The sequence below is a fragment of the Chamaea fasciata genome, unplaced genomic scaffold, assembly GCF_029207755.1.
Source record: "Chamaea fasciata isolate MVZ Bird 193981 ecotype frontalis unplaced genomic scaffold, bChaFas1.0.hap1 SCAF_1, whole genome shotgun sequence".
Classification (NCBI taxonomy): domain Eukaryota; kingdom Metazoa; phylum Chordata; class Aves; order Passeriformes; family Sylviidae; genus Chamaea; species Chamaea fasciata.
In genome coordinates, this window is record NW_027094086.1 from 5,451,452 (window position 1) to 5,468,057 (window position 16,606).

Sequence of the window (16,606 nt, forward strand, 5' to 3'; positions counted from 1 at the left end):
CTCTTTGTCTGAGCAGTTTATGTCTAGTCAAGTAAAATGACAGGCAGAAGAGGCGACTCTCCTAAACGTTGCTCTCATGACTTGCATCATTACTGCCATTTGTGTTGCTGTGAGATAACACTTGCTCTTTATTTCCCTTTCTAGGCTGCGGGTTGGATTTCTAGCAAGCTTCACACCACGGAGAAAAGACGAGCTGATGTGAGAAAGGAGATATGGATATGTCCATGATGCGAAGATGCCGTGTGCCCCATCTCTTGGTTCTTCTCACGTTCATGGTCAGCGGGGAGAGAACAGAGGCACAAAGAGCAGGTATGTATTCAGTTTACTGCCTCGTGCCCTGGAGCTGCTGGGGCTCTCCCATGGCTGGGGAGCCATCACTTCTAGGAGGAAATCTATAAATAACCCAAGACATTTACTGCTGGAAATACATAAAACAGACCTTAGGGATGGAGAAAGCTCAGGGGTGAAGGCTGTGATTTACCTGGGGTCTTTTGTCCTGTTGCAGGCTAAGAAAGTTTAGCTCAGCTACCCCTAGCAAGAGGAGCAGCTCACCACAGTTTGCTCTGGATGTGCTCCATTTACCCCACACTGGTATGGAGATCACTGCTTCCATTGCCTCCTGTGGGTGTCAGATGAGACCTGGTGTATCTTCTGCCTGGCTGTGACTTTCCTTTGAGCTAAACAGGGCCAGGGCACTGTTCACACCCTCCCTTGATTCAAGATATTTGAAGGATGTGTTGATGGGGTGCTTAGGGACATGGTTTAGTGATGGACTTAATGTTGGGCTAATGCTTGAACTTCATGATCTTAAAGTTCTTTTCCAACCTAAGTGACTCTAGAGTTCTATGTTTCTCTACTGTCTCTGGCACAGCTTTTGGCCGGGGCTCATGAGCACTCTGCCCCAAATGTCACTGAGTGCAGTAGAGGATGGTGCAGCTGAGGAACTGTTCTTATAGGGATCTTTGACAAGGACACGTTGGTTTTTGTGTGGCAGCAAGAAGAGTCTTCTGACATCATTGTCACACCTCAAATTAAAAATGGTTGTAGACCCACACAGTTTTTTTATAAGAGTCCAATGCCATTTTGAGATGGAGGTTTTCTGTCTCTTTTTCTAGGAAAGCTGCTATTCTGTAAGCTTGGGTAATTTATAAGAAAGAAAAAGCTTTTGGCTTAAGGAATAGCTGCTTTACAGCTTTCTTATGTGATGTCTCTATGTTTTTTTGGGTGAAGTTTACCAGGAATAAATACTTAGTAACCAAACAAAGTGAAATCTCACTTTTTTTTTTTTCTGCTTCTGGACCTGTCTCAGGCAGAATATAGTGAAACCATTTATATGTTCATTCTGTGCTTACTTTAAATAATTTTGGGCTTATGGCTTGCTTGTGAACTATTTTTAAAAGAAATATTGCAAAACAGTTGGTTCAGTGTCTGAGTAGATGAACACAACTCCTTGAATCATGCTCCCAGAGAGAATTTCTGCAATTACAAAACTGAAATTTTGATTACTGTGAGTTATCTTGCATATTCCCTTAACATGAACTGAATTGTTTCTGCCAGTAAAAAGTACTGTTATGGCATTCTTGGAAAACAATAATTTTTGTCCAGCACTGGACATTAGAGTGCTAAAAATGCAGATTAACATTTACTAAAAGCATTTCTGCAGCATTTCATCTCACTGCCACCAGGTCTGTAAGCAAAAAATCACCAATGCCAAAAAAAAAATCATCCTGAAAAATCATGTTTTTCCTCCCTGCAGTACAGCCTTGAATAGGCATCAATTTTTAAACCTTAACTCCCCCTTGTTTTAAGGCTCATTGCCCTTGAACACAGACAAGGTTCATTCTGTCTGTTCTGTTTGTTTTGAAATAGCTGTTGTCTCACCTGCTGAGAGTCATTAAAATAAGTAACTAGAAGATCTGTACTGTGTGGGTTTTGGTCTCTAGTTAGTCTCACCTAATTAACATTCTTTCAGCCAGAATAGATTAATATAATAATGAATTTAGGAAGGAGGTGAGGTGGGGAAGTGTAAGCTTCTTTCTTCCCTTTTACTGTTAATCTTCTGTATTCTCCAAAAATCAAGCAGAACCGCCCTTGAGAGTCCAGCTGATATACACAGATCCAATGTAACTTGCATGCCATAATATAAAATTATACAAACCATCATCTCCACTCTCAGATTGCCTCTGAGAGGGTTTTCCCAGACAGACTTTTCTTGCTCTGGAGTTAAAGAGAAGCACTCCCTGACTCACAAAATGCCATCACAGAACACAGTCCCGCATGCAGGTTTTGGCTGGGATACAGTTAATTTTCCTCACAGTAGCTGCTCTGGGACTGTGCTTTGGATTTGTGCTGGAAGCAGTGTTGATGACACACGGATGTTTTTGTTACTGCTGAGCAGGGCTCACACTGAGCCAAGGCCTTTTTTATTTCTCCTCACACCAGCCAGGAGGCTGGGGTAGCGCAAGAAATTGGGAGGAGACAAAGTCGGGACATCTGCCCCCAAATGACCAAAGGGATATCCCAAACCATGTAGTGTCATGCTCAGAAGTAAAACTGTGGGGGGACACTTGGCTGGAGACTCCTGCTTGGGGACTGTGAGTCAGTCAGTGGTGAGCAATTGTTTTCATTTGCATAACTCCTCTTTCTTGGGTTATATTTATATCTCTTTGTTATTTTGCTTTTCATTACAACTTCTTGTTTATTTTATTTTGCTTTATTTTCTTTTAATTTATTTTATTTTATTATTAAACTTTCTTCTCTCAACCCATGAGTTTTCCCCCTTTCACCTTTCCAGTCCTCTTCCCCCCAGTTCTGCTGAGGGCAGTGAGTGAGGGGCTGTGTGGTGCTTAGTTGCCAGCTGGGATTAAACCACAACAACAGGTTGTTTCCAAAGAGATCCCATATGGATGGGCTGATCCCAATGTGATCCCAGTCCCCAATCCCATGTGCAGAGGTTGTTCCCACAGGCCCTGCAGCACCTGGGATGTACTGCGATGTGCTCTGCTGCAGAAGTCAACACAGCAGCAGCTCATTTCCCATCTCCTGCCATACTCCAGGTGTACATTCAGTCACTCTCATGGTCATCATGCAATGCTTTGAGCACTGACCTACTCTTTTATAATGCTTTCACTCTTTTCTGAAGGTAAATCCTCTCTGTGAAGCTGAGCTACCCACTCCCTCCTTTCCAGTGCCATGGGCTGTTCTGGAATTCTTCCATTCTGGGCAGGGTCACAACCCTGGGATGAGCAAAAGAGCCAGAGCTAATTTGTGTAGAAGTCTGAGTATGGGAGAGGACTTTGTGATCTTCCTGTAGGTTCAAATGTGGGAATTCAGTAGGAAATATGTAAATTTACCCCTGGTTCAAACATGCAGTTGTACTTTTTGAGACAACATGAGACAAGAATTGCTGGAGAAGCAATGGTTGGCAGCTGTGACCAAACTGACTTTGTAGAGCAGCTTTCAGTCTTAAAACTCGTAATTTATTAAGGATTATAGTCTGTAATACTGGTTTAAATAAATATAAGTGTATATACACACACATTTTGTCCAGTTGGGGCATTATGTTGATAAATCTTGGGCATCAGTGGCACTTTTATGGATCTACTAATCTACTGCTTCGTGACTTGCGTGTCCAGAAACAGCTAAAATACATCTGAGAGATCTACTTCTTTTTTTTTTTTTTTTTTTGTTTTTTTTTTTTTGTTTTTTTTTTGTTTTTTTTTTGGCAAGTGTCTGACAAATATACAGCCAGTCTGGATTGATATAAAGCAAGCAAGTTGCAATTAAAATAGCTTTGTGTTTTGGATTATACAGGCCTCACATTGCAAATATCATGGTTGGAGGCAAAGGGATGGTTGTGGGGATGAGTGAACTTTTCCCTTACAAGGTAGCTGTCCTTTGTTGTTGAGGAACACATTCCAAATTCAGTAAGTTATCCTTTAGTCAATAGTCAGTGGCAGAAAGCCCCAAAATTGAAATAATCTTGTTATAGACCTGCTACATCAACATATCATGCTGGGCAAAGGAACTGCTTCTAGCTAAGCATAAATGAATCGTAACATTAATGCAAGAGGGGTCACGAAAGCTTCATTACTCAGGGTGAGGATTGGCACAGGCAAGGTCAGGAAAAGATTTTTTATCTGTCCAGGTCATTTCGGAGCACTTCCTGAGCAAAGGCACTGCAATGAAGTCAGACAAAAATATCTTCATGTAAATGCAGGTAGTGTAGCTGAAGGATTGAGCAGAGGTAGTTAGAAGAAAAGGAAGGGAAAGGGTTTGCATTTCAAAGCAAAGTCTGTGCTGCTCTGTAGATATCCTGAAGCTGATGAGGTGAATCACAGGGAAGAAGAGCTGGGAATCTGCTCTTCCTCTGCAAGCCTATCTTGCTGGTTTGCTGGGTTTGCTGCCTCCTCCAAATTGCTCACTGGGGAGCTCTGTCAGGGAACATTTGGTAATGCCTGGTCCTCTGCATTCATCTCCCCTTAACAGTGTTCTCTGCCCCTCTTGCAGGTTGCAAGAGTGTTCACTACGACCTTGTCTTCCTCTTGGACGCCTCCTCCAGCGTGGGAAAAGAAGATTTTGAGAAAGTTCGTCAGTGGGTGTCTAATTTGGTGGAAACCTTTGAGATTGGCCCGGACAAAACCCGTGTGGGTGTGGTGAGATACAGTGATCGTCCAACCACAGAGTTCAACCTGGGGAAGTACAAAACCCGTGAGGAAATCAAAGAGGCTGCTCGAAAGATTCAGTATTATGGGGGTAACACAAACACTGGAGATGCTCTCAGGTACATCACCACCTACAGTTTTTCCAAAGAAGCTGGTGGGAGACTTAGTGATCGAACTGTTAAAAAAGTGGCCATCCTTTTGACTGATGGAAGGAGCCAGGATTTTGTCTTGGATCCAGCCACTGCAGCCCATCAGGCTGGGATTAGGATTTTTGCTGTGGGTGTTGGAGAAGCCTTAAAAGAGGAACTTGATGAGATTGCTTCAGAGCCCAAGTCTGCTCACGTGTTTCATGTCTCTGATTACAACGCCATCGATAAAATTCGGGGGAAGCTAAGGAGGCGTCTCTGTGAGAGTAAGTAGGCTTCTCTTTCTGCAGAATTAGAATAGGTTCAGTTAGCATATAGATGTGAAAAGCTGTGATTGTTTTCTTTCATGCTTATATTTGTTTATTTTCATATCATCTACTCAGTTCCACTCTGTAAGAGATCACTGCTCAAGGCCAGGTTAGGTGGAACTTTGAGCAACCTGATCAAGTGGAGTATTGCTCATGGCAGGGATTTGGAATTAGGTTGTCTTTAAGGTCCCTTCCAAACCAAACTATTCTCTGATGTTATGACTCTCTGATTTTACTACAGGAGATGTGATGGGTTTTTCTGGCAAGTCAGTATTAACTATAGGTCAGCTTCCAGAGTAAATCATGAATTCCCTTTTGGTTCTGATATGGTTTAATTACTTTATAATAACTTGGACTACTGAATATGAGTAGTGATGTCTTATTTATACCCAGATTTTGGTTTACTTTGTGTAGGATCCTTTCCCCCCTTATTTTCTGGCATTGTACTGTGAAGAGAATGCTCTGGGTGCTGCTGGGAATGATCCTTAAGGAAGCAAAAGGATGTTTGTGCTTTTCTTCCTTTCAGCATCTCAACTTTACTGACAGCTGGTGTTCTCTAGTGCTCTGGCTGCCAACAGAATAAGCATTAGTGATGTTTTGAATGACTTTTAATGGAGAAAAGTGTGCGGGCTTTGCACTGCATAAATGACCCTGATTTTCCAGCTCCTTGGTGAAGAGGATGGGAATGCCATTATGGCTGGTATCTCCCAGCACTTTAACAGGAGCAGCAATCACAACAGCGTGTTCTCCTTCCACCACTGATAAATCACTCTCTTGTTCTTAGTGACTGTGTGAAAGCTGCCTGGTTTTGCTGCTTTTTGCAGTGTGTGTTGTGATTACTGTGAACATGCCTCGAAGCTGATGTTGTGAAAATCTGTTACTGCTTTCTGTGACCTCCCTTTGTAAGAAAACGTCTCTGGGCTATGTAGGGTCTGTAAAGAGTGACAAGTTCAAGCAGGCAGAGTCTAGTTGACATTACCCGGCAATATCAAGATGTTACTGCTTTTTTAGCCTAAACATAAATGGGTAATGGATGGTGTAATCCCCATACAAATGGAAGTCATGGGGAAGAATGACTGTAAGCTATGCAGACTGAAGGAGCTTGGTTTTTTTCTGTGAAAATCTTATGTAATCAGACACACAACTGGGCTCTAGCAGAACATGGTAAACCCTTCTGATTGTCACACTTGACCAACTCAAACAACTTCCTGTTGTAGCTGCTGAACACCAAAAATGTTATTTTCCTTTGCAATTCTGTTATTTTCCTTTTCCAAAGCAGGTGTTTACTCTGCTTTGTACCTGGGTCATCATTTGTTGCCTTCTCAAAATAATCTTTTACCTTCCTCTCAGAGTATAATGCCATCTGTCTGTGGCTTTTTAACCCATCCTGTGTCCACATGGATGAGCAGGACACTTCTCATTTGATTGCAAAGGATCACTGGGAACATCCTTCATCCCGAATTTGATGACAGCCACTCTCCAAGGTGTTTGCTTCTACCTGCACTGGAGAGCTCAGTGAGAAATGGGGGCTGTGGTCAGTTCATCACACATCTCTGCTGCTCCTTCCTCCTAGGGAGGAGGACTCCTCACACACTTTCTCTGCTCTGGCAGGATCTTCTCCCTCCATGTGTCCATGGGTCCTGCCAGGAGTTTTCTCCAGCATGGGCTGGGTCAGGCATCCACCTGCTCTGGTGTGGGGTCCTCCCCAGGCTGCAAGTGGATCTCTGCTCCCCCATGGACCCCCATGGGATACAGGAACACAGCTGCCTCTCCCTGGGCTGTGCAGGGGCTGCAGGGGAACCTCTGGCCCCTGGAGCCTCCTGAGCTTCCTTCGGTACTGGTGTCTGCAGGGCTATTCCTCTCTCATAGTCTCAATTTTCACCTCTCACTGCAATTTCTCCTGCATGGTAACTTTTCGCCCTTAAATACACAATCCCAGAGCCTTCCCTAAATTTTTCCTTCCTACATTTAAAACAAAGAAAGTGCTCTTTGGAAGAATCAGTGTTATCATACTTAATTTATTGCTTAGCATGCAGAAAGCTTTTAAGAGGCATGATGTTTAGATCAGGTCTAAAAAACCATGAAAATCTTGCTGAAACAGAGGATGAGGTAATGAGACCACCTCCAGCAGAAATACTCTGGTAGAGATCAGTTAATTTTTTGGTTACCTGCATGTGTGACGTAGAACTGTTTTGAGGGGTGAGAGAATGGAGATGGAGAACAGGACCAAGTGATTTCTTGTGCATGTACCAATTTTAAATTCCATGTTAATGCAGTAGGAACAGGAAAGGAGTTCACTGTGATGGCAAGGCCTTCTACATGTTTAAAGATCAAACTTTTAACAGCTGTTGCAGTTAACTTTCAGTGGTTTTAATGACAACTCTGCATAAAACACGAACATACACACCATGGGGTGGGTGGAAAATGTGATCAGGGCACATGCCAAGCTGCTGTTTATTTTGTGCACATTCTGAGACAAAACCATATATTGGCACAGCCAGGCTCTGGTTTTCATAGACATAATCCCACGTAAGCTCCAGGGAGACACATGAATCAAAGGGTGGAAATGGGAGGAAGTTTTTTTTGTACTGACCTCTGATGAGTCCTGCTGTCCTGGTGCTGCTACTGAAATGTGAAGGGTCGTGAAGTGTTGCAAATGATGGATTTCATGCCAGCAGCTGTTCACAATCGCTTGTCTCAGGTCTCCCTGGACATCTGGCCTAGACTCTGTCATTCCATCTTGCTATATTTGACTGAATTTATTGCTAAGAAGATGTCATTGAGTGCATTAATAGCATTTTAGCTCTCATTTGATCTTGTGGCAGTGCGCATAGCATAATCAAAAAATAGCATGTCTGCTCAGTATGACATTGTGGCAGGGGGAGATATTTTTGCCACACATCTCCATTACATTCTAGACTATAGTTGGCTGCAAGAATGGGTGATGCTTTCACAGGAAAGCAGGAGAGATACATTCTGCTAAAAGTTCCAGAGATGCTACATGCTTCCTATATACAGTTCCTGCTTATATGTTGTAGGAATAACAACAGGCAGCTATGGAATATTTAAAAATATACTAGACTGAAGGACTGTCATCACTTGAAGCTCAGATACTTTGCAAACAGAAGGAGATGAGGCTGAATTGTTTCAATAATGGGTTCGTACCAATGATTTGTCATTGATTTCAGGTGATTTAGTGAGGTCTGTGATATCAAAATAGGTCACATGTTCAGATGATTCGCAACATTTATATTTCTATTTTTACACATCTTTGTTGACTTTGGGTAGTGTATGAAGTGCATAAAATATAAGGCATATGCTACCACTATTCTGTTACTCATGATGAAGGGCTTCCAGCCTTCAAAGCACATCCATCAAAAGGATAGTCTGAAAGCTTCAGAAATGTCTTTTTTTTGAGGCTGCCTTTGCCCAGGTTCATGATATGTTCACAGAAGAACAGCAAGCTGTTTCTTCTTGGCCTTTAGTGTTAAAAATACCTCATTCACAGAGACCATGACAAAGGGTAGGCACCAGAATTGCCATATCTTGACTGACACTTCCTATAGCAAACTTATCAGTACAGTAAAATCTCACAAAAATACTGAAATATTGGAACATATCAACACCTAAGGGTATATTCCACATTTTGCTGCTTAAGAAGATGTCCAGATTGAGTGCAAGTACTACAAATTTGACCATCACTTGAAAATCTAGTGACTTTCAGATGGCTTTGGAAGTCTGTTAAATGCTCAGCAGACAACTGCTGCTTTTTAAAAAGCTGCAGCTGGGCAGTGACCCAGCTGATGTCACCTCTGATATGTCCTGCTGCTTCTTGATGCTGCACTCCCACAGCTGTCGTGGTGCCTTTCTCAAGCTCTGTAACATCTCCATCTTCCAGCAATCACTCATGTTACAGACGACAGGATCACTCATCCTTTCATCACCACATTTGGTGGCTAATTGCAGTTTCCTGTGAAGGCATGAAAGGTCTGTGACAGAATTTCCAATTGATTTATCCTTTACTTGAAATTAAAGAAAAAAAAAGAATTTTCATGGATGTGAGGAGACAAAATGTTTGTTTAGGGGTGATCTTCTGCAATTTAGTTGAAGGACTGTCTGGTATCTTTTGGCTCTGGGAAGCACAGCGAAGATATTCAGATATTCTTTTTCTCTTACAGAACTTTTTATTTACAAATCAAATGTCTGAAATGTTCAGCTCTAATTTTGCACTTGGTCCAGTCATCACCAGCTTAGAGAGAAATGGTTCCACAGCTGGTGTCTGGCAGGCAGCTTTGAACTCTGAGAATGAGCCGTGGCTGCTGGCTGTCCCTCAGTTTCTCCACAGATCATGCAGAAGTGACTGTTTTCCCAGATCATAACTACAGCTCTGTTCTGGCACTGTGTAATCTCCACATCATTTAAATGTTGCATGTCCAAAGAAGGGCATCAAAGCTGGTGAAGGGTCTTTATCATGACTCCTTTGAGTGGTGGCTGAGGGAGCTGGGAGTGTTTAGCCTGGAGGAAGGCAGGCTGCATTGGAATCTTATCACTCTCTACAACTCCCTGAAAGGATGATGCCTTAAGTTTTTGGCTTTTATATTTTTCAGATCCTGTACTGCATTAATGTGTAACTCTGAACTCCATGTGGAGTGTTAGCAGGCTCTTCTCACATTTTGGTCAGACAAAACAATCCTTCCAGGCCTGAGATCCAAGGATATCCTGGGCCCCAGAAAGGGAATTGGGACAAAGAGCAAATTGGGGAAATACGACTTCATTACCTGAAGCTTTAATTGGACAATCAACCCCTGATATGCAAATAGACCAAACTTTTATTTTTCTGAAAAACTTATGACCACTGTCCATCTTGGGTGTAGCCTCTGCCAGGCTCTTGTACTGCCCAAGATGTTCCTATTGAAGGCCTTTAATAAATTCCTACTTTATTTTCTAACTCTGTCCAGCCTCTGTTCTGGGCAGACATTCCAAGGCATCAGAGCCAGGTGGGGATTTGTCTCATATCTTGGGTAACAAGGAACAGGACAAGAAGAAATGGCCTCAAGTTTCACCCGGGGAGGTTTAGATTGGATATTAAGAAAAATGTCTTCACTGAAAGGATTGTCAAGCAGTGGAAGAGGCTCTCCAGGGAAGTGGTGGAGTCACCATCCCTGGAGGTATTTAAAAGATGTGCAGATGTAACACTTGGGGACGTGGTTTAGTGGTGGGCCTGGCTGTGCTGGGTTAATGGTTGGACTTGAAGTTCTTAAGGGCTTTTTTCCAGCCTAAGCAATTCCATTGTTCCAAATAAATTCTTAGTTTGCTTGGTGCTCTGAAATGAATAGGTTTGTTCTGAGATTTGCAACAGTGCTGTTTTATGACCAGCCCCACTTCTAGAAAAGAAAATCTTATCTTCCTAACTTCCTTCTCCCATCTGCCACCACATGCATTTATGTGGCCCCACCGTGAACTACAGCAGAAAGACAACAAATATTTTTGTTTCCTTTCCCAGATTAGTTTTTACTCAGATTTATTTCACCATGCTGTCCCAGGGGAGTAACTGGCATAAGGTGAGAGCAGCTAACTAGGAGCAGAAGACCTGGATTGTGTCCTTTGGTGCAGTGCTAGCTCAAATCAGCTGAACTTCAGAAAACTGAGGAAAATCCTTCATGTGCTCCTAGTGCAGACCTGAGCCTGTGATCTGGTGTGCTCTGGTTTATGCATAAAGTGGATTGCTAGGTGGGTTTTTCCCGTTCAAACTCCACTTCTCGGATTCAGTACAACTTGCTTGCCTTGAATAAACGGCGTGCTTAACAAAAATATCCTAGTGCAGATGGATCTCTTCAGGATCCTATCCCATTTTCCTTAAACAGGCTTTCCAGTACACATAATTGTTGCTGTTCTACTACTGCCTCAGCTCCTGTTGGTTGAGGGAGGGATGGCAGAGTTCTCCCTCCTCAGACATGCTGTGTCTGGCTGGGAGCATCTTGCTGGGAGTTGTTGGTGGGAGGGATGAGCAAGCTTGCCACCACCTTCACTTAGACACAGACTGTCTGTCAGTGCCTCCAGGCAGCACTTTGATATTTCTGTGCACCCGGGTAGTTTTTCTCCTCCAGAACGGATGTTAGCTCTGTTAGAGTTTCAGAGAGTGATTTATTGATTTATTTTCATTCCCTCGTATGTTGGAAAAAGCAATGTCTTAGACATTGCCTTCAGGTGATGAGGATATTTCAGCACCTGTGGCCTGATTTCTTCTTTTGCTGAGGGAAAAAAGATATGAATCCAAAAGTCATCCAAACTCCAGAGTTTTAGAAATAAGTCTGTGACAGAAAATGGTTTTACTTCTTTGATGCAGTTTGTGAGAAAAAGAGTCTGTTCCAAACCTGCAGCTTCATACAGACCACTGGGAATATTAATATGGGACTCTGAAGATAGGAATATAATAAAATGAGATCAATTAAACCTTTTGCGCTTGCCTTTCTTATCTCTAGCTTCTTTCTTTAGCAGTTACAGACAAATAGTAGCATCACAAACCACAGGCAATCACTTTATGTAAAGCAATGAATCTCTGAACTGCCAAAAACATCTTGTCTGAAGTCACAAAATCTGGCTGGATGATAACATCTCCCCTAGATTTTAATAGGTTTTCTTGCATTTCAGACAAGAAAGCTCTCTGGACAATGTTTGATGTAAAGTAAAAATAATTGTAAAGGCAAAGACTCAGATGAAAGTAACTCCCAGATTTAGAAAGAAATATTGAGACAATCAGGAAAAGCGTGGTTCTCTGAGCCTTATGAAAAAGTAATGTGCTGTTTGGAGAAAAAGAAAAGGGGGGGGAACTGTGGTGACTATGGAAGCCATTTCTAAATAATGTAGAAGTGAAGGAGAAATACAGAAATAGGAGCAGGCAAAAAGCTGGAGCATACTCTTATGCACTGGAAGTAGCTTGTTTTTCAACCCTGTCTGCAGTCCATATTGATTTTGCAGGAGCTGTGGATGCTCAGCACTTTCAATATTCAGCTGTGGAGCCCAATACTTCTCTGGCTGCAATCAGAAGGAGGCTTTCTGTCTGCTCCAGTGGAGTCCAAATCATGGGGTAGAAGAGACAACTCATCCTTGGCACAGCACTGTCTCTCTTGGTGTTTGCTGTCTGATGGACTGCTGAGGAATGCTCAGCAGGAAGAATAAGATTCTTCTCATTCTGAAGATGGCCAGATGCTCAGCAGGAGACTAGGGCAAGGCACTGAAAAACCTCTGGGGCTTTAAGTTTAGTTGCAGGTTTTCTGTCCAAGAAAAACAAAGCAATGAGGAGAAAACGCTTGGCATGTGGCCTTCACGAATCTAAAATACTTTTAATTTCAGCAGATTTGTACAGTCAGGCCTTTCTTCCTCCTTCATTTACAACCCCTGAACTGATCTCAAACTGAAGAACATCAGCTACTTAAAGTCTTAGTGTTCTAGGCCTGCTTTGTGGTTAATTTTTATGCTTCATGTGACTATCCACATCAAAATCTTATGTTAAATCCCAGCACAATCTATAAATGGAATAGACCATTGCCTGCTGTGGTTAGGTGCACCTGCAAATTAAAGATTTCCTCTGCTCTCCCTCTGTTTTGGCATGTAGTTGTTTTAAGGATAAGGAAAGTTTGGGGAGGTGCTATGGATATTTATTCCCAGTTCTCCTAATAGACCTGGTAGAATTTAGAGAAAATGATAGAAAAGGTTGAATCTGTATCAGAGCATGCAAAACCCATGCAATATATTAAAGGTCCCATCATAAGATATTATACTTCTAAAACCCAGTGGGCTTCCTGAAACCCCCAGATTCTTATAAAATGAGTATTTCTGTAAACCCACTATAGCAATGGTAAGCTTGTTCTCTCGGGGCTGGTGATTTTTGTTGCTTGTTTTTGTTTTTGCACATGGCTCCATAAATTCCAGCCTCAAAGCCCTGTGAGGAGTAACTGCAATGAGAGCTGCAGATTCTGTGATTCAGCCTGATGAGGGAGTTTGGAGGTCCTGGATTTCATAGAAGGATGCAGTGGTTGCTGGTCACGGGCTGCCTCTGACACCTGGGAAAAGGTTTGGCACAAACACTCAGCTTTCTCTTCAAATAGATTAACCAGAAAATTTGTGACCTTTCATGGTATTGAATTAAGTGCATCACCTGATAATTGAACTGATTTTGGAAACGATTGCACAGGCAGAATGGAAGTATAAGACCAAACCTGTGTTCAGAGCTAGATAAGCTGTCACATTAACACCTGGAACAAAATGGGCAGCACCACCTATTTTTAAGATCTGGGATGAAACCATTGCTTCCAGTTCTGTGTTCAGCTGAGCTGTCTTTAGAAGCCTGAGTTATTTATTTCTGTGATCAGAGCAAAACTGGGCATTTATGTTTTAATGGCTTATTTTGAAGCTGTAGGTAGAACATAAAATCATAGAATAGCCTGGATTGGAAGGGATCATCTCATTCCAACCCCCTTGTCATGGACAAGGACACCTCCCACCAGACCAAGTTGCTCAGAACCCCATCCAACCTGGTCTTGAACACTTCCAGGGGTGGGGCATCTGGTTGAACAGATCTGTGATATCTGTAAACCTTGCATGGTCTCTCTGCAGCAGAGATATTCATGTTATTACTAGAGTTCAAACTCAAGTGATACAATGATTTCCTTTCTTATCCCTTGGTAATATGAAGTGGTGTGTCCTTTCTCCTATGGAAGTTTGTAAATGCTGCTGAATTTCAAATTTTTTTTTCCTTTAAATAAACTAAGCCAACAAACGGAATTGAATTCTAATGTACCAGTCTGTTAAGAATATTTCTTCCTCAGTGCCACACACATGCAGTGTGGTTTAATTGGTGGGCTATTTTTGGTAGTAAATTGTAGGGTTAGTGATTCAATCCCATCAAGTTCCCTACAAGTTACACCCAAATACCAAATTCCTTTTCAAATCAGTAAGCTTGTTTATGATGCAAAACAAAAGCAGTGGGAATACACTGACACCTTGGAGAACTGCTTTTTGATAAATTACTAATTCTTTAAATTGCAATTAAGAAATTGTTGCAAGCTCTGCTGTATTTATGTACTTAAAAATGGTGGAGAATAGTTCTAAGGTCTTGTAAAATGCTTTTTGGCATGCTGTGTATTTTGGGAACTGTGAGTTCTGCTACTAATCCTGGCCAGATGTAGGGAAAGTATCTTTCAAGTGAGGTAGCTCAATTGGGTAAGATGATTTTTGTCACTTGCTGTCCTTGTCTGTTGAACTGCAGGTCCATGGGACGTCAGGTTCCTAAACTCCACTCATTTTCTTGTGGATTAATAGTCAACATTCAGTGTCAGTTTGGCTATAACTTCATCTGTACTCTAGAAAACGAAGGATTTTTTTATATAAAATGCACATATATGTGTATATATTTGGGTACGGGCATAAGACATATGTTTGTTTCTATATATATAAACTCTGAAAAATAAATCTGTGTCCTTTCAGCCTTAAGTATCAGTCTCTTTTTACAGTGAGGTAGATAAAGCTACAACATTTTAAAACTCTAGAGAGGATGAAATACAGGACATTTTTACTGCAAAGTGATTACACACAATCAACTCAATCCACCACCTCTGAGTGAGACTTCATTTAGCTACACTGCCATAGGAATCACTGTGCTTTGTTCCTCCAGGATTTTACAGCAAGGTGGATAGCACATATTAGTTCTATCTATATATTCATTCTACATCTACTGTAAAAATCTCTCTGATTTGGCACTGAAGAGTCAACACCTCTGTCAGAGGCTGCCGTACTAATGTGACACAGGTGGGATGGTGCAGCAGAATTTTAGTCACCTGTGCTAAATCTTTGTGGAAAATTACTCTAATAGCTTAGACCAAAGAATGTTTCTGAGCTGAAGATTGATGTTGGATCAGAACTGAAAGCCATAAATAGAATTAAACAATTTCGTATTTTTATATTCAGGTACCTTCAGTAGGATTCATATCATTTAACTGCAGTAGCCTGAAAGCTATTTGTCCATGCTCTTTTGAAAGTCAGTGGAAAGGAGTAGACATCTCAAGAGAATGTTTCATCCTTTTTGAGGATGACTGTTTGAGGCAGGTGACGTGATTCAACCTCTGAGTGCCTCTCTCTTTTCATTCACTTTTGAGAGAGGTTATATAACTTTCTCATTGGATTCTTTGCTTTGACAGCCAACAGCAAAAGAGTTGAACTTTTCCCTGCTACATTCTGGGAATACAATAATACTTGTTTCCTTATGCCAGTAAATTCAGTCTGCTGGAATTTATATTACTGATGGATATTCAGGCCAGCGTCGTTGCAGGCTGAAGTGGATGTGCTGCATTTCTCACCCAGCTCCCTGATGCTGCAGGGTTTGTGCAGTTGAAGGAGACAATGTCAGTTTAGAGAGCTGTTATTGCCATATGTTTAGGGTCAAACATTGTACTGCCAAATTTATTTAGTCCCTAAGGAACTGCTGTGAGGAGAATGGTTTCCTCTCCCTTATCATTTGCTTCTGCCTAAATCTTGTGATAAATTGGTCCTTGAAGTTAACTGTTGGGATATTACCTGCTGAAGTCTTTTGACTCATTTATAGCAAGGAGATAATGCTTTAAAAAACAAATAATGGCTGCAATACAATTAAGAGTAACAGAAACAGCTTTTTTAATTACTATTATTGAAAGATAATCTTTGTTGCTAATAGCTTTTTTGTTGTTGCTGTTAATTGAAGCGTGAATCTACTTGTGCTTGATGATCTTTCCAGTTCTCACTGCAACAATGTCAGACCCCAAACCAAACTTTACTGGAACCGAAATGGGAAAGATGCCAGCTCAGACCAGCTTGAATGTAAACCAAACTCATGTTGCTGGTGCATCCTGATTGTCTTCCCATAGAGAGGATCCTCACTTGGAGGATCTGGTGAACAAACCCAGTGGAAGAACTGCTGTGGTAAATTCATCCTGCTAAGAATGGGATTGGAAAGCTGACTTTAAGCCAGTGGAATTCTGAGTATTGGTTAAGGTAATTAAACAATCTTTCGTATCTGATAGAAAAAAAAAACAGAAATGGCTTTAAATTGAAAGAGATTAAATTTAGATTAGATAGTAGGAAGAAAGACCTTGAGGGTGGTCAGGCACTGGAACAGGTTCCAGTGGAAAAGGACTTTGGTGTAGCAGAAGTCCATGGCAGGTTTGGAACTGAATGATCATTTAGGTCCCTTCCAAACCAAAGCATTCTATGACTCTATGATTTATTCAAATATTCATTGAATTCACTCTGGGTGCCTTTTACAGAAGTGTCAATGTGAATGGCACCTCTGCAGTAGAGTGCTGGTTTTGGCTGGGATGGAGTTCATTTTTTTCACAGTGGCTGGTATGGAGATGTATTTTAGATTTCTACTGAACACAGTAGATATGTTTTTGTTATTGTTGAGCAGGGCTTGTCTGATGGAACACAGCATGCCTCGTCTCAAGTATTTTGACTT

At 41.7% G+C, this 16,606-nt stretch overlaps 1 protein-coding gene across 1 annotated transcript in view; it reads left to right on the forward strand.

Moving 5' to 3' along the window:
- Nucleotides 1-212: 212 nt before the first annotated feature.
- The window catches only part of COL22A1 (collagen type XXII alpha 1 chain), a 201,780-nt gene continuing 185,386 nt past the window's right edge, over nt 213-16,606 (forward strand). Inside the window, exons 1-3 of the mRNA XM_066203455.1 lie at nt 213-309; nt 2,559-2,609; nt 4,510-5,076. Coding sequence (XP_066059552.1) covers nt 213-309; nt 2,559-2,609; nt 4,510-5,076 — 715 coding nt within the window. The remainder of the gene's footprint in view (nt 310-2,558; nt 2,610-4,509; nt 5,077-16,606) is intronic.